Source organism: Centruroides sculpturatus, unplaced genomic scaffold (assembly GCF_000671375.1).
Source record: "Centruroides sculpturatus isolate CEXI.00-Female unplaced genomic scaffold, Cexi_2.0 scaffold1035, whole genome shotgun sequence".
Lineage (NCBI taxonomy): Eukaryota > Metazoa > Arthropoda > Arachnida > Scorpiones > Buthidae > Centruroides > Centruroides sculpturatus.
In genome coordinates, this window is record NW_019385222.1 from 297,675 (window position 1) to 316,647 (window position 18,973).

General features: G+C 27.1%; 1 protein-coding gene across 1 annotated transcript; it reads left to right on the forward strand.

The window, feature by feature from the left end:
- The first annotated feature begins 637 nt into the window (after positions 1–637).
- LOC111636354 (fukutin-like) lies at positions 638–18,699 on the forward strand. Its single transcript, XM_023381570.1, has 12 exons — positions 638–912; positions 1,012–1,137; positions 4,130–4,165; positions 8,604–8,795; positions 10,981–11,258; positions 11,553–11,559; positions 11,650–11,685; positions 12,201–12,478; positions 14,527–14,786; positions 14,855–14,988; positions 15,255–15,379; positions 18,225–18,699. The coding sequence occupies exons 2-12, from the start codon at positions 1,045–1,047 to the stop codon at positions 18,454–18,456; spliced, it is 1,671 nt and encodes a 556-aa protein (XP_023237338.1). The 5' UTR covers positions 638–912; positions 1,012–1,044; the 3' UTR covers positions 18,457–18,699.
- The last annotated feature ends 274 nt before the right edge of the window (positions 18,700–18,973 follow it).

An 18,973-nucleotide genomic window follows, 5' to 3' on the forward strand; every position in this document is an offset into this window, starting at 1 on the left:
TCCACAGCCGTTCAATCATAGCTCAATTTACTTTGATATACATAGCTCAATTTATAAAGCTATGATGATTATGTGATTTTTAACACAGAAACCTCAGGCCGGATGGCCGAGCGGTCAAGGTGGAAGCCTACCGCTCTGGAGGACCTGGGATTGAATCCGGACGGGTCAAGGAATCTCCAGGGCTTTTCGGGGTGGTTTGTTCGGTTATGTCGGGCCGCGTCCCTCACCATCCGGTCGCTCCATTGTGAGCCTATAATAGGCCTGCTATAAGAGGCCCTCTTAGTGCCTACTGGGCGGAAAGAGCATTAAAAAAAACACCGAAATCTCTTTATAATATTATAAAAATTTCGAACTAACATGCTTATAAATATTTTCAAACCGATCTTAAAATAAAGATTAATATTAATTTTTAAAGGAAAAAAAAATGCGCTTAAGTTTTTTTTCCCCTAAATTTCTTGATAAATTACACTGCATACTTTTAATTTCTATAGCATAAACCTTCCAAAATTATTATTTATTTATTTATTTTACGAAGCCACAAGTAATAATAAATTATTTAAGTTACAGCTATTTCAATATTTTATTTCGTGAAATTTTGTGAAAAAGTTAACAGACGAAAATTTCACGAATCGGGAGTCGTCGCCGAGTGTAGCAGACGACGGCTTATTATTGATTCTCATCGATTAAAAAATTTAATCAAATAAAAATTAAATTATTTATAATTTTAACTTAAAATTTAAAACTTTAAAGTTAAATTTAAAATTCCAATATCTAGCACATTAACCAATGATATTGATTTTTCAATATGGCGCTTAACGTTCGTATGCCAAGTTCCGTCTGCTTAGAATTAAGCTGTTTAAGAATTTCAGACTTATTCGAAAGCGTCTTATAAATCAATAATTAATATAATTGGTAGGTAATGGTATGAATTTATTCAATTCAAGTACCTTAATTTATTTCATGAAACTTTGTTTTATCGGCAATTAACGTATTTCTTTAACTCTTATTTAGAATTATTTCCCGGAGAATGATACATAATGTCAAATGAGAAAACTTCACTTGGCAGCGGTACTAGTTGCTACTAGCAGTTTCTTATTGTTTATACAAATTTTTATTCTTCAGTTATTAACAGGAAAGGTGAGTCACTGTTTACCATTTATTACCTATATTAAGGTAATTATGGTTAATCTTTACCTATGTGTACCATCGTGGCAGCGGTCCCGACCGTTCGTGCTCCCGACAGACTCCTCCTGGAGGAGAGCCGCCGGAAAGCTGCTGATTGTTTAACGTCACTAGTTATTGATTCACGGTAGTTCTTGAACACACGTATCAATAACTAGTACGGGCATGGCCACCATACGGCCCATCTAATGAATTTATGTGGCCCGCGATCAATCTTTCAATTTTAGCTACTCAAGTCCGAATAGCTTGATGAAAAATTCTGACACCTAAAAAAGAAAAAATGGTCAACAACTCACTGTGCATTTAGAGTTAACCCTCCATTACAAATCTCTTAAGTACAGCATAGAATGTTGATAATGTAAAAAATGTATCTGTAATCTCTATCTACAATTTAGTCTCTACGGGGTGACACCACGATGAGATCTCGCACCACCTCAAAATCTTCCTAGGGTGGCCTCTGGTCCGGCCCGTGGAAAAAGTTTTCTCTCTGATTCGGCCCGGGGGCGAAAACTGTTGGCCACCCTTCAACTAGTATGTATCAATTTAGTCTGTCATGACCACTGCCATGACGGTGCACATATGTAAAGATTGACCATAATTATATTAAAATGTAAACTCTGAATGAGGGATTTGTCACTCCACAGTTACAGACCCCTTTCACTTTCGATCTAACCTAACCTATTCTAATAAATTACCAATAGATCTTGTCCATTGAAAGACTTTTTCTCTTTAATTAATGAATTTGGTAATGCTAAAAACAGGAGAGGAGTTTTGTAGGTGAATTTTTGTACACTTGTTTTTCAATTTGTTATTAAACTGTTGTACACATTTTTATTACTTTATTGTATGTACTACACTACCAGGACATTTGTCTGTTTTGGTAATAAAAATATTATTATTATTGTCGTGGTTGTCGAGAGGGGAGATTTTATTTAGAAATTTTTGGGACCTGTAGTGGTTCCCACTCCTATAAATTAATGCTATTTTTACTAACAAAAAAATCTCTAAGATTGCTTTTTTATTAATAAGGAAACATTCTACATATTTCATTTGTTTAGAAATACAGTAGATCATTGATTATCCAAATACTGATTGATCAAAACTCAGTTAACTGAAAGCATTCCGGTCGGCAAATTCAAATTTTTGCTAGTGCTGTGGCACTGCAGCACTCTCCCTCTCCCTGCCAATCTAAACTGTAGACCTACTTTAATGTACTACTTTATGTAAGGTATGTATTTGTAAGACATGTGATACAAAATATATATGGTAGAGTTTTGTGTTTAATGTATTTTTTTGTAAATGATCAGTTATCCGAACAGCCCCAATCTTGAATTATTTTGGATAATCGATGCTCTACTGTAAATATCAAAAGGGGCTTGAATGAGCTCTTAATAGCTCTGATTATCATAGATCTAAATAAATGTCTCTTCTATCTGTGTTGCTCTTTTAATTGACCTCAAAAATAAATTTTGTCTAGGTCTACCTTTGGTGATAGTGATACTTCTAGACAGAATTTGAGCTGTAGATAAAACATACTTTGTTTAGAAACAATGGTGTATAAATCTTCATAATGTTTTTTATTTCTATTTTGCTTCTGTACCACTTTAATGATTTTAATGATTATGTCAGATTTCACTTATAAAATTATTTGTTCATAGGTCATTAGTGATTCAAATAAATACCTCAAAATAATATGTCTGTTAAGAATTGTATTTTGTAAGAGAGTATTTTATAACTCCTTGAGGAATTTTAAGCTTTAATAACTTTGGATATATGCATGAGAAAAGGACATTGTAAACTGTATTTAAAAGTTTTAATGCATTAAATTTTATCTCAATACAATTTTATCTTTAAATCTTAAAAATAATTATCATTGTCATTGTCAACAGATTTTAATGTATCTGTTGAGCCAATTTTCCTATTCGTTGAAAACTTTTTGCAGTTATTGCTTGGTGATTTCTTGAATTGCATTTGTAATTCTGACTTTAAAGATGTTCATATTACGTGGTTTGTTGACTGCACAAAGGTTTTGTCAGAACAACAATTGAGCATATGACAAGCAGTTAAACTTAAGTTTTACCATTGCCATATGCATTCATCTATTGAGTCTGAAAAGATATTTAAACTAAAATTATTCTAATTCATTAATTTGAAATCAAATTCATATAAAAAAACTTCAAGAACAAGGCTTTTGAATGTCTTTTTATTCTGTGCATTTATTGTGTATATATCCAAAATTATTAATGTTTAAAATTGTAAATGATTTTACAGAACATCTTGAATTGATGCAAAATAGCTAATAAAATCTTAGAATGGGTAAACAATCCAAAATTTGAGAACAGTTTAATTATTCTATAAATTTTGAATTTTAATATTTGAAATGAGTTATTAAATTATTTCATTGTATTAAACAATGAAATAATTTAATAACTCATTTCAAATAAAGCAAAGCATGGTCTAATAGAAAATTTAAAACATTTCTGTAAAAAAAAACCCAATTATTTAAAATCATTTATTTTTATATAAAATGTATTTATTATACATTAGAAATCTATAGTTCCAAAATGCTAACAATTTGATTTTTCAGATTATTTTTTATATAACATTGATGTATGTATAAATGAATCCCCAATAGAACTAGAATGCACAATAAAATAAATTATTGTTGTATAATAATAAGTCATTTGTTTTTTAAATACCTATATATTAAATTTTTACACCAACAAATTCTGATCAAAACTGATGAATCTGTGTTTTCAAATAAAGTTGAAAAATAATTTATATTTTGAAGTCATGAAAAATATTTTTAGACATAATTGATGTAATGTTGTAATGAAATAAAATTTGATTAATGAAAAATTTATTTAAATTCTATGAACTAAATATAATTTAAATATTAATATTAAATTATCAAAATAATGATGATATTTTTTTATATTTTGTGTAGGATACTGAAGTAAATAATGAACCAAATGTTGTTTTGGTAAGCTTATAGAATTTATAATCTATTTAAAGATTGTTCTGATTAAAATATGAAAATTGAAATCATATTTTTACCATTATAGTGCACACTCATTAATCTGAACTAATTGTTGTAAGAGGTTGTTCAGATTAGTAAAAAAAATATATATATTCATTTATTCATTCATGGGTGTTCTGTCCTAGGACAGGTCTGTGGAAAGCAGTCAAATTATAGAATTCTCCTTCTCCAACATTCTCTATTTCGGGCTTCCTCTTTTATTTCTTTATAAGTTTTGCCTAGTAAAACATCATCTATCAATACTTTTCTTTTTCTTCCTCTTTGTTTCCTTGCATCAATTTTTCCTTCTAATGCCACTCGCATTAATCCTTCTCCTCGCAATATATGACCTAGCCAGTTATTTTTTCTTCTTTGTATTGTTTTTAAAAGAGATCTCTGTTCCTGGACCAAATTTAAAACATCTTCATTCTTAACCTTTTCTGTCCACTTGATTTTCTCCATTCTTCGCCATAACCACATTTCATATGCTTCAAGGTAGTTTGTTTCCTTTTTCCTTAAGGTCCAAGTCTCTGCTCCATATAAAGTTATGCTCCAGGAAAAGCATTTTATTAACTTCTTTTTAAGTGTTTGGTTCATTTTTCCAATAAGAAGGTTCTTCTTCTTATAAAAAGCCATTTTTCCAGCCCTGATTCGTTCTTTGATTTCTTTTTCACATCTGCCATCTCCCTGAATAATGCTGCCAAGATACCTAAAATGTTGAACTTGCTCTATTTTGTTTCCATCAATTAGGATTTTCAAATCTTTGCTAATTAGCCTTCCAACTTTCATCACTTTTGTTTTAGCTATGTTAATTTTCATTCCAAATTTTTTGCAAGTTTTGTTGAGTTTTGTTACCAAACATTGTAGAGTTTGTTCATTTGGTGCAAGTAAAGCAATATCATCTGCAAACCTAATACTTTGTATTAATTGGCCTCCAATTTTAATTCCGAGGCTGTCCTCACTTATGGCTTCATTCATTAATTCCTCAAGATAAATGTTAAAAAGAGTAGGTGAAAGTGTACACCCTTGCCTGACTCCTTTTCCAATACTGCATGGTTTGCTTTCTCCAGTTTTTGTTCGGATAATGGCAGATTGATTCATATAAAGTGAAGCAATGAGTCTTCTATCTCTCCAATCTGTTCCTATTTTTCTTAAGATTTCCATTAGCTTTGTCCAGTTAACCATATCAAAAGCCTTTTCCATGTCAATAAAGCAAATGTACGTATCCTTATTAACCTCAATGTTTCTTTCACAGATTGTTCTCAAGAGGCCAATAGCATCCCTTGTTCCTTTTCTGAATCCAAATTGTTCTTCACATAGAAATGTTTCAGCCTTGTTGTAGAGTCTTCTGTTAATGATTTTAAGAAGGATTTTTGAGGCATGTGAAATTAAACTAATTGTTCTAAAATCACTACACTTTTTAGCTTTTGCTTTCTTTGGTATAGGTATCAAAATACTTTGAGCAAAGTCTTCAGGCCATTCTCCTGTTTTATATATGAGATTGCATAAGTCTGTTATTTTCTCGATTCCTTCCTTGCCTAACCCTTTTAGAAATTCAGCTGGTATTCCATCTACTCCTTCTGACTTTTTGTTTTTCAATTCTTTAATTGCCAATCCAACTTCATCTTTCATGAAGTTGCCAATCCATGAAGTTGCCAATCATGAATTTAATTGCCAATCCAACTTCATCTTTCATCAGATTAGCTATTTGAGAAGATTTTTCCAATTTTAACTCTTTAGGTTTGGTGTTCTCTCCATAGAGATCTCCAATATATTCTTTCCAATGGCCCATTATATCAGTTGGGGTTAAAAGTGCTTTTCCATCTTTGTCTTCAATACTCAGAATTTGGTGGGTGCGATCATTTGTTAGTTCTTTGACTTTTTTATATGATAGATCATACAAAAAAGTCAAAGAAATATATATATATATTTTTTACAAAATTATATTGTATTTTTGTATAAATAAATTGTATAAATGTGTATACTAATTTTACAGATTAGTGTACACTACACGTTTTTTAAAAGTTACACCGTTTAAAAATGTTGTGGTTTCTTTGTTTTTGTTTGAAACATTTAAAACGAAAAATAAAATTGGTTCAGATTAACCAGAGTTTGGTTTAGCGAAAATACACTATACATATTATAATGAACATCACTTTTAATAATATGATAATTTATATCAATAGTAATTAAATTAATAGTTACAACAGCAACAATTAATATAATAATTGAAATGTAATATTTATAATAGTAAAACTAGGTAGTTTCCACAAAATTATTATTGGGTTAATAAATTCATTTAATGATTTTGAAAATTTCAATTAAATTTATATAATCTTATATGTTAGACACTTTAATGAATATGGAAATTATTGTATTTTCTACTTTAATGAATATGGAAATTATTGTATTTTCTAAGAAGTATTTTTTTCTCAGTTTTATTTGTCTGAAACAGAGATATATCTTAGAATCAATGGCTTCTTTCATTTACAATTTAAAAAACAAATAGAAGTTATCATAAATGGATACATATGTAAGTTATCGATAATGCATTAATAATAATTAGTTTTGACTCTCTACTGCTCAACGATCACACTAGTTCATAACAACATTGGCAACAAGTGGTAATTCAAACTGCCTTCAAAATGACATTATGATGCAGCATTAAAAACAATAGTTATTTGTATAAAACATAAAAATAGAGCTACTACCTTCTCAGTTTTATGGAATTTGTATTATTTTTAAAACTTGCCAGTTAACAAACTTAAAAAAATTTTAAATAATTTTATTTTCATAAAAAGTTTTTCAATTTTATTCCAAACTTATAGTGCATCTTATAACTGATGGAGGCTTAGAGTGAAGGAAATATGATAATTACGTTTTGATACATCTGAAAAAAACCTGCATGAAATTGTATTCAAACTTTCAATTCTTGTCTAATGAACAGGAATTAAAAGTTTGCCCTCTGGACTCAAACAATAATTGATCCAGGCTTATATTAATTTTTGATTAGAATATAAATGTAATGAGCAAATATTTATTGTGACATTGTCAGGCTGCAATTTTTAATCATATTTTTTTAATTTATTTAATTTAAAATATATGCTCTCTGCCTCAAATTAGTACTGTAGTGTCTTGCCCCTGTACATCATACTTTTCCTTTAATAATAGAATCATGTCGATTATTTTATCTAACACCTTTCAGGGGAAAATTTTTAAGTTGAAATAACATGACTTCCAGTTTGCATCAACCGGATGCAAACCGGAAGTCATTTTTTCATTTTAATGTTTGTTGTATTATACTATTTGATTTATATAACTACAAATGTTATCTTACATAAGAGTTTATCACACCTAGTAACCAATGTAACACATTTTAAAAATTCTTTATTCTTCCACTGTATATAATTTAAAGAATTTTTAAAATGTGTTAGATTGGTTACTTGGTGCGATAAACTCTTACATAAAATAACCTTTGTAAATATAAATCAAATACTATAATATAATATAATAGAAAAGTTAGAAGTATGAAATAATCTAATAATCTTAATCTTTGCTGTTGTTATTTTTTGCCCAAGAAACACAAGGCTCATCTGTTAATATATGTATATATCTAATAATTAGCTTAATTAGTATACAGTGATTTTTAACAATTTCTGCCAATTAATTAATATCAGTTTATTAAATTGTTATGTTTGTTATAAAAATATTTATTATTATAAATAATTTTATTTATATAGAGAGTTGTAGCAATCCTCACATAAAACTGTTTCTCTCTAATATAGTTAAAGAAATGGCAAACTTTATATAGTATGTATATTGTTTTTTAGCTTTTATGAGGAAAAATCCTTGTGTTGAATTTACTTTTTCAACTTTTCTATCTTTTTTTTTTTTTAATCCTTGTTGTTTTGCTAGCCATTACAAAAAAGGCAAAAATAAATATTGGGAAACTCCCAATATTTGTTTTTGTTGGGAAATTCCCATGTTATGTTCTATTGAATTTATTCTTATGCCCAGTCTATTAAAATTTATGACATTTGAATGAATAGCATGAGTTTCTATATTTTGCTAGTTATTTAAATAATAAAGTATTTAGATTAATAAAAAATTTAGTTTAAATTGATCAGTTTTTATGAAATTTTCTTAAGAAAACAAATACTGTAAAATTTTGTATAGTGTCCAAAATCAGATTTAAAATGTTAAGATTTAAAATCGCAATTTAAGAAATATTTGAAATGTAAATGACAAAATATTCAGAATTATTTAATTGTTTCTATTAGATATATCTAAAGTTAAAATAATAATAAGAAGAAATACTGATTATAATAATTATTAAATTTACAATATTAATGAAATAAGTTTACTTTCCTTATATATTTCATTTTTTAAATTATATTTAAAGGAAGCAGTTCAAGCAGTTGCAGCATCTGGTGCTAAGCATGGATTTTCAATGTTTTTAATTGATCCCTTTATTTTGAGCAATATATATAATGGCAGCAAGATTGGGAGAGATAATAGATGCAGAATATTATGTTTAGGACAGAGAGTTACACATTTTGGTACTCTAGGTCAGTTATCCACTCAAACTCAAAAGGTAAGTAAAAATAGAAGTAAATGAAACATATGGTATAGTTTATTTACCCTAACTTGACACCCTATAAACAAATTAAAACACCCTTTTTCGATTGGTTAAAACATGTCTATCAAATGGAAATCATTTTATATCGAAAGTTTTTCAATAATTATTAAATCATTTATGAAATGCTAATAGAGTCACTGAAATTATAATAGGTGACTCTACAGCATTACTAATAGAAAGTTAGCTGAAAAGATTGATGAATATAAGAGAGATGTTAACAAAGATGCAAATAAGATGAACTAGGAATAAAATGTTTTAGGATGAAACAAAACTTCTAAAGGAATTATAGCTGGGCAACAGCCACTTTATAGAAAAATATGGGTTTACCAAAATAGTTGTAAAACAGCATAGTAAATAAGAAGAGATGAACATTGCCATATATTCCATGAAAATGTGTGATGGAGAAATGAATAGAATTTTGTAGAAAAGTCACTAGTTTGATGTAGATCAGAAAGAATAGAATTAAATTTTTATTTTCTTTTAGTTCATACATATATTTTTAAAAATTATAATCCATTCATTTATTAAAATTAAAAAGTAATTATAGTTGCTCAGTTATTGTTTATTCTGATTTTGTACTTCATGATATTGAATCTATTGAATTTAAAAACAGCCCAAAAATGTTTTCCTATGCTTTCAAACATAATTGATTGTTTTCAATCTGATTGTAGTACAATAGTACTATAATCAGATCGAAAATAATTACTGTCTGAATCTAGTAGGCAGATTTAGGAGATATATTCTATTTAGGAATTGTTTAAAATTATTTTTATGTTTATCTTTGTTTATCTCTTATGTTTGTTTCTTAATCTTACTTTTAATAAATGACACTTGTGTATTTTTTAAATATTTTAATATTTACTTACAGTTTTTATAGAAATTAAAAGATAGGTAATTTTGATTTATATTTTGAAAAAAATTTAAAATGTAAGTTATTTAAAGTTATATATTTTAAATATAATTGCAATGTATAGATTAAAAGGTCCATTTCCATACAAATTCTTAGATATTATTTATGTAGAATGTATGAAGTAAGGTATTTTATTAAAACCTGTGATGAAATGTTTCGTGCTCATTAGAATAAATCTTAGATGATAAAATGCTATTTTTGAAACTTTCTTGAAAGTTCTGATATACTAAAATCCTGGGGAATTATTTAGTGATTTACCTGTAAATGAAATTGAAAAAAACATCTTTTGGAAGCATTTTATTTTTCTTTATTTGACTCAGCAGAATTAGTTAACAGATTTGTGTATTATGTCATGCAACATTAGTCTCATATTCAAGATATTGTTAATTAAATCTTTATTGTAAATAAAATTATTATATGAGGATGAAGTCAAAACAAATTCAGACTGTTTTTTTTTTCCTGTCAAAAGTATAGTACTAACAAATCCAGATACTACATCACTGTTAAAAATAGTTATTGATGCATGTGTTCAGAAAATTGAATATGAAACTTTGGTTGCTAGTGTGTTCAAAGGAAATGTTACCTGCTGCCTGCTTATAACAAAATGAAAGTTGATTGTGGCAAGCAGTATACAGCATACACATTACTAAAATGGTAATTGAGTTTTGGGCCAAGAAAAACCATCTGATGCTCCTCATATCCATCATACAGCCCAGATTTGGCATCCTGCAAATTTTTTCCTATTTTCAGCACTGAAATCAAAATTATAGGGAACTCATTTCCCATCCACAACAGCGGTATCAAAATATTGGAGACAATTCTGAAGAAAACTTCAAAGGATGGCCTGCTACAAGTCTTCACAGACTAACAGAAGTACATTGAATTCCAAGGGGGAATGCTTTGAGAAAGACCACTTGGTACACCACAAGTAATTATCATGTGATAAAAATATCAATTTTAATTTGTTTTGACTTACATATTAATTTATTAGAATGTCAAATCTAGAGAATTATGTGTGATGATAAAAATACAGATATAAAGTCCCATATTGGGAGTTTATATCTGTATTTTTATAGTCAGAGTACTTAGAAATGATAAAAATGATATTGAATATGTATATAATTAAATTTTAGTTAAACACAATATTTGATTTTTGATGCTATATATTTTATAAAAAAAAGTTAATTATTTTTACATAATTATTTATTATTAGTTATTATTATTCAACAGGAAAGATTTTTAAATGAGTTGAAAGAAATAGGAGCAAAAGTTTTGGTTTTTGATGGAGATAATCCTATTCTTATTCGACATGAATTGAAAGTTCAGATTCCTCTGCATTACATAATAATAATTTATCAACATCTTATTCACATTGTGGTCTTTTATGATCGAGGTAATCAATATTGGTGGCATGGTCCTCTACATTTAATTGGTGCTCAGTCAAAAGAAGTTGAAGGATTCAAAATTCAAGATTGCAAATTTAGTCAACAAGCTGGTTCTTATGAAAAGTAAGATAAATTTAAATTTACCTTCTTCATTTTTTTTTTATTGTTATAAAATTTTTACTAATAGTTTTAATTTAATTTAATGATTTTTCAATCAGAATTTATTATTGTTTATCTTCTTGAAAGCATTAATCCAAATTTATTACTTTTTAATTGTAAAGAGACAATTGGAAAATTAACAATTATTAAAAACATATATTACAAGTAGCTATATCTTCTTTATAATTAATTTATGATTACAGTATTCGGATTTTCTCTTGAAGTTCTATTTAGAAAGTTTTTTCATGGCTCATGAAGTTTTATTGTAATGAAAAACACACCAATGATGATCTAATAATATTGCTCACATTATAATAATGTTTTTTNTGATGATATTTTTTTATATTTTGTGTAGGATACTGAAGTAAATAATGAACCAAATGTTGTTTTGGTAAGCTTATAGAATTTATAATCTATTTAAAGATTGTTCTGATTAAAATATGAAAATTGAAATCATATTTTTACCATTATAGTGCACACTCATTAATCTGAACTAATTGTTGTAAGAGGTTGTTCAGATTAGTAAAAAAAATATATATATTCATTTATTCATTCATGGGTGTTCTGTCCTAGGACAGGTCCGTGGAAAGCAGTCAAATTATAGAATTCTCCCTTCTCCAACATTCTCTATTTTGGGCTTCCTCTTTTATTTCTTTATAAGTTTTGCCTAGTAAAACATCATCTATCAATACTTTTCTTTTTCTTCCTCTTTGTTTCCTTGCATCAATTTTTCCTTCTAATGCCACTCGCATTAATCCTTCTCCTCGCANCTAAAGCATGGAAACTTCTCTCTAAAGCTAAAACTCTTTTGGATCATTTGAATATACCATTTTGGTTAAGTAGCGGAACTTGTTTAGGTAATATTAGTTACATAATTATTTATTATTAGTTATTATTATTCAACAGGAAAGATTTTTAAATGAGTTGAAAGAAATAGGAGCAAAAGTTTTGGTTTTTGATGGAGATAATCCTATTCTTATTCGACATGAATTGAAAGTTCAGATTCCTCTGCATTACATAATAATAATTTATCAACATCTTATTCACATTGTGGTCTTTTATGATCGAGGTAATCAATATTGGTGGCATGGTCCTCTACATTTAATTGGTGCTCAGTCAAAAGAAGTTGAAGGATTCAAAATTCAAGATTGCAAATTTAGTCAACAAGCTGGTTCTTATGAAAAGTAAGATAAATTTAAATTTACCTTCTTCATTTTTTTTTTATTGTTATAAAATTTTTACTAATAGTTTTAATTTAATTTAATGATTTTTCAATCAGAATTTATTATTGTTTATCTTCTTGAAAGCATTAATCCAAATTTATTACTTTTTAATTGTAAAGAGACAATTGGAAAATTAACAATTATTAAAAACATATATTACAAGTAGCTATATCTTCTTTATAATTAATTTATGATTACAGTATTCGGATTTTCTCTTGAAGTTCTATTTAGAAAGTTTTTTCATGGCTCATGAAGTTTTATTGTAATGAAAAACACACCAATGATGATCTAATAATATTGCTCACATTATAATAATGTTTTTTATGTTCTTTGTAATCTTTATAAAAATTAAAGCTAACTGATGATAAAATTCAAGTATTTGGATTCTTTTCTTATATTAAATCTCATTACACTAATATATTATTTCTTTATGTAATTCATTTTAGTATTCTACAACAACACATGAAAAAACAATAATCAAATGTTTAATTTAGTTTTACAATTTAAATTATCCTAAATATTTTCAAATGAAAGATTAAAGCATATAATCTTTTACATTATGTTGATATTATGATTATAAAATTATGATAATCGCATCTGAGTTCTAATTATTTCTTGCTGTTATAACATATGTTGTATTTAATAATGTCAATGTGCAAAACAGATAATTTTCTAGTAGAGAGAGAAATCTAAAAATTAAAAATAGTATACTATTAAATTTACAGTAATATCAAATTTTTTCTATCTAGAGCTTGAACAATGATGTTAAAAATCTATATATAAATCATATTAATAAAATTACAAAATATTAAAATTCCTGTAAAAGGGCTTTATCACATTATATTTTAATACAAATATTTTAAAAGAAAATAAAAAAAGTCCACATTGATGAAAAAGTTTCACAAAGACACGCATACACTTTACAACAGACCTTTACTTGCAGGCTACTTGACTGTAAGGAGGATTAAAACTAACATCCAAGCAGTAGCCTACAAGTAAAGGTCTGTTGTGAGGTGTATACTTCAGTATTGGTGGAACTTTTTCATCAGTGTGGACTTTTTATTGTCCTTATATGACTTACATTATGTCCTAGATATGACTTATATTAAAATATAAGTCATATCTATATAAAGTTATATTGGATTTGTTGACACATGTTTGTAAATGTCTTAATTACAGATTTTTTTCAGAAAAACAAAATTATGCAGTCAAAGAAAGACTGTATATCTTACTGGAAAAATACATGTATCCCTTGCTTAACACAGTTTTGCTTAACACCGGATTTTATTAACGCACAAAATTGCAGCAATCTCTTTATATACATATATGAGGCAAAAATTGTAATTAATGCACTTTAACAGTTGTATTTACTTTACATAGATATATTTTTCTCAGTAAATAAGGTGTTGATGAATTTGCTATTTTTGTTTACTAAAATAAAGACATTTGTTAGACACGTTATTAAAAGTGTCATTATTAGTAATTTAAATTAATGCTGAGCAACATTTTACTTTTGTTGTACTATTCATTATTTTTTATTAGCATTTTTTGATATTATTTATAACAATAATGTAGATTATAATAACCTTCATTTTTAATTATATTTATTGGCTATTGTTTGATATTATCAAAGATATAATTTAAAAAATAAAAATGCATTTTAAGATATATGTAATAGAAGTTTATTTTTTACAAATAATGAAATCTCAAAATATATTTTGTACAAATTATACTAGTTTTGATTTTTATGTATGTGAAATTAAACTGCTGAATTATTCTAATAATTTGTCAGTAATTTATGTATTTAATTGCACTTTAAAAGTTCTCCCAGAACTTTTTATGCATGCATGTTTGCACAATTTACAATTTTTTTTAAAGATGATGTATTTGATATTGAAATATTAAATAAAATGCTTTATTTATAATGATATAGATTTAATTTTAAATTCATTTGTTTAAATTTATTATTATTATTAAGATATAATTAAAATTATTTAAAATTAATTTAGAGTTGAAATTAGTCCTGTTGTAATTGATAACATCAAGCTTCATTTTCCAAATAAATTTTCATTTATTGCACCTGCAAGTTCAACAAAGTTCATAGAATGTAATTATATCAGATCGAAATTATTTTATGAAAAATATGGAAGAGATGAAAGTGAGGATGCAGAATTATTTCGAACTAAAGCATGGAAACTTCTCTCTAAAGCTAAAACTCTTTTGGATCATTTGAATATACCATTTTGGTTAAGTAGCGGAACTTGTTTAGGTAATATTAGATAATTATTTTAATTTTAAATATATAAAGTTTCTAATTTTTTAAATCTCATATTGTAGGTTATTTCAGACAGTGTGACTTCATACCATATAGCAAAGATGTAGATATTGGAATTTGGATTAAAGATTATAATCCAGACATTATTCCAGCATTTTCTACACATGATCTTCCATTGACTCATTCATTTGGGAAGGTAAAGAAAAATATGTTACTTGATTTATTACATTTAAAAATATTGTAGGAAATAATTTCAATATTATTTTATTTTTATAATTATTCAAAATTTTAAATTTTTTAGTAATATCTGACACATATGTTTGACATTTTATTATTTAATAAAAATTATGCATGCAGTTGTTTCAAGATAAAATTGATTAATAAAATTTGTCTTTATTAACTGTATAAAGTACTTGTATTCATATATTCTCATAGAGATTTTTTCCATGAATATTTTTACAGATTGAAGATAGCTTTGAACTATCTTTCAGAGACAATGATATTAAATTAGATGTTTTTTTCTTCTATGAAGAGAGAGATTATGTTTGGAATGGTGGAACACAAGCAAGAACTGGGAAAAAATTCAAGTAAATAATAATTTATATATTGTGATAATTTTTGTTTAATTTTTTTGAACACATTCATGAATATATTAATTTTCAAATTTTATGTTTTTTTATTGTTTTAAAAGTAATGTTTATATTATATTGAGTACACAACATGCAGCCTATGGAGTCTCATGGAACACAGCACTTAATTGTAGTTAAATTTTTGTATTAATAGGCCAATCTGAATATTCATAAGTACATTAGCAGTACTTCTAATTCCCAATTTATGATGGTGTTGTTTGGAACTCCCAAATTAACTATAAGTAAAACATAAAAAATAACGATGATGACAGATACTGTATATTGAGCTTCAAGCCAATGCTTAATATTTTAATTAATTAATTATGGTTTTTTTTAAACAAAGATTCAAGAAAAATACAGGTAGTTCAATCACAATCAAAGAAACTGAAAATCATACTGTGGTAGTATTACAATCTTTGTGTGACATTGATTTTATTTTTATTGTTAATATTTTATTTATTTGATTTGTTTTTACTTCGTGATTTGTGCATAAATGTTTGTTTAATGTGCGTTTAGCTATGATATTAAGCTTTTTTAAAATTGCCTCAGGCTGCTTTAGACTATGATTTAGTCTAAAGCAGCCTGAGGCAAGTTGTGCATTCATGATATATATTTTGTTTCACTACAGAAATGTTAAGAGTAGAGTAGTTATATTATTTCCTGTTATGTTATTCAGACATAACATATTGTCATATTTAATTATTAGATAATAAATTAAATATTTATAGTTGAAAATACACAATCATTTGAAAAATGATTTTGAATTTGAATACATTAATTTTAAAAATCAAAAAGTCATAAATGATAACTTTAATTTTTAATTTATTTTTTATGGATGAATCTCTTATCTTTGAAAACTAAATTTTTATATTTTACATGCATATGATAAAATGATTACCATGCCAATATGTTAGCAGTTTATGTAAAATAAATTGTAATTTAGTTTTATTATTATGTTATATAATTCAGTAGTATAATCTTTCATTTTTGCAGTAAAACAAATTTTGCAATTTTTATATGACAATAGGGAAATGATAAACCGCAAATGTTCCAAAACATAACATACAATTAAGAAGTATTATATGTAAATATACTGTTTTCTGATTTAGAAAACAATTACAGGTAACCCCCGTATAACACGGTAGTTACGTTCCAAAAAATTGTCGTGTTATGCGAATCAAAGAACTAGTATGAAAAGGAGGGTTAGGTTCCAAAAATTAAAGAACATGCTACTATATTTTCATAATTAAGTTAAATATCTTTATTAAAATTTTCTTAAGTGATACATATTAATATAAATTAAACAATGTTTTCTTTGTCATCACTAAAAGCACTATTAACCGAGAGCGTTTTATTTTTGGCAAGTTATCGTTATCCTCTGAGCGTCTTTCTGCATTATTTTCAGATTCATGCTTTACCTTTTGTAAAAAGTGTATGTAATTTTAGATTGCTTGCTTCTAGTTAAAAGATCTTTATAAATTTCCTTATATGGTGCTAAGAACTTATGGAATAAGGGAAAAACATTTGGCAACACCAGAAGCAGAAGCGTCGAAATATAGCAAAATTGAAACAATTTTCGCAAAGGACCATGTGTATGGAGACAAGAAAAGAAAATTTACACACTGAAGTACTAATAGTTCACGAAAATAATAATTTTCGTGAACTATTAGTACTTAAGTATGTAAAAATTTATTACATTTCATGTTGTACGACAGTTTTACCCATTTCTCGAACCATGTCAGAGTGAATACATGCTATAAAAGTACCGTGTTATACGGGGGATGGTACCAATTCTCGAACTGTGTTAGAGTGAATCCGTGCTATAGAAGTGCCGTGTTATACGGGGGTTACCTTTATATTCATTCATACTATTTCCATAATAAAAATGGAAATATTGCATATAGTTTGTCATATAGTTTGTTAGCAATGGCTATTCTTATTGATTTCTAGATGCAATATGCTGGAATTAATACAGTAATAATAATAATAATAAACTGTGTCAAACAGCAGGTTATCTCAGGGATGCCTCTTTGGGAAGACAGAAGGGTTCATGATTGCCACACAGGATCAGGTCAAGAAAGCACATACTCAAGGATACAACACTCACAAATGTCACATCATGCCAGAAACTATACAACACATCAGTTCTGATTTCAAGTTCTTGGCACAGACAGATTATTTACATAGACATAATCAAGTAGCAAAGATAATACAGCAAGAGCTTGCAAAGAAACACAAATTATTAGACATCCATGAACCATACTACAAATACATTCCATAGACAGTATTGGAAAACAACATACACAAAATGTACTATGACAAAGCCATAATTACAGATAAAACAATTTACCACAACAGACCAGCCATCACACTCATTGACAAACAATAAATTACATACATTATAGACATATCCATTCCAAACACTCACAATGTTCAAAACAAATGCACTGAAAAAATCAGCAAGTACACAGAACTTGCCCAGGAAATATAGCATCTTTGAAAGATGGATAGGGTGCTTGTTGTACCTGTTGTTCTCTCCTCTACAGGTGTCATACCACACACACTACACAAAAGCCTGGAAACATTACAACTGAATAGAAACATGTACATCACATTACGGAAGGCCACTATATTAAATACATGTCATATTGTTAGGAAATTCCTGAATACAGACACACACACTGACACAATTATTTAATTTTTGTTTCGTTTTGGTCACTATAGACTCTGATCCAGCATAATACATAGCCAACCGAGTATAACTCACTAAACCCAACGTAATAATAAATTATATTTATTTCAGATATATTTTCCCAAAATTTGAATTGTGTTGGACTGAATTCCTTGAATTAAAGATTCGTGTTCCATGTCAGACAGAAGATTATATACAAGCAAATTATGGGCCAAATTGGTTTGAACCAGTGAAAAATTGGGATTGGAAAAAAAGTCCACCAAATGTAGAAGAAAATGGACAATGGCCAATAGAAGACTGGCCTGATGTAATACAGTTAATACCAATTCCAGAACAGACTTAAGGCGATTTCTTACTTAAAATGTTTGTTTTATATATACAAATGTATTAATGTGTCAATTTTTTAATGAAAAATAAGAATATAGTTATACATATAAAGTACATAAATGATATTATCTGATTATAATGCAATAATAGTTTGTTCCTAAATGTAAATTTGAGTGTGTTATTGATCAATCTGTTGATTAGAAGTTAAAATCTTGCAAACAGTCACATTTTGTATTCAATATTTTATTCAAAGCATTTAATGTTGTTACTTAACATTAATGTATGACTTTTATACAATAATAAATGTATTTTATCATCAGTTTTTGATGGAAGATGATTGTTTACTGTTGTTATTTTTTATTTATTTATCATAATGAAATTATTATTTTTTTTGTTATATTTATAAATCCTTAAATATTTAAAATCTATATATAAGTATTTAAATGTTTTTAACCTTCAAGTAGAATAGAATGAATTTATGAAAAACTAATGTTTTTTTTTATATCAAGCTAATATAGCTTTAAATATAAAAA

Excerpts from the sequence above, each read along its gene's own strand:
- LOC111636354 (XM_023381570.1), top strand. The coding sequence starts at position 1,045 with ATGAGAAAACTTCACTTGGCAGCGGTACTAGTTGCTACTAGCAGTTTC. Across the intron at positions 1,138-4,129 it reads TTCAGTTATTAACAGGAAAG|GATACTGAAGTAAATAATGA; the intron begins GTGAGTCACTGT and ends TATTTTGTGTAG. Across the intron at positions 12,479-14,526 it reads CAAGCTGGTTCTTATGAAAA|AGTTGAAATTAGTCCTGTTG; the intron begins GTAAGATAAATT and ends AAATTAATTTAG.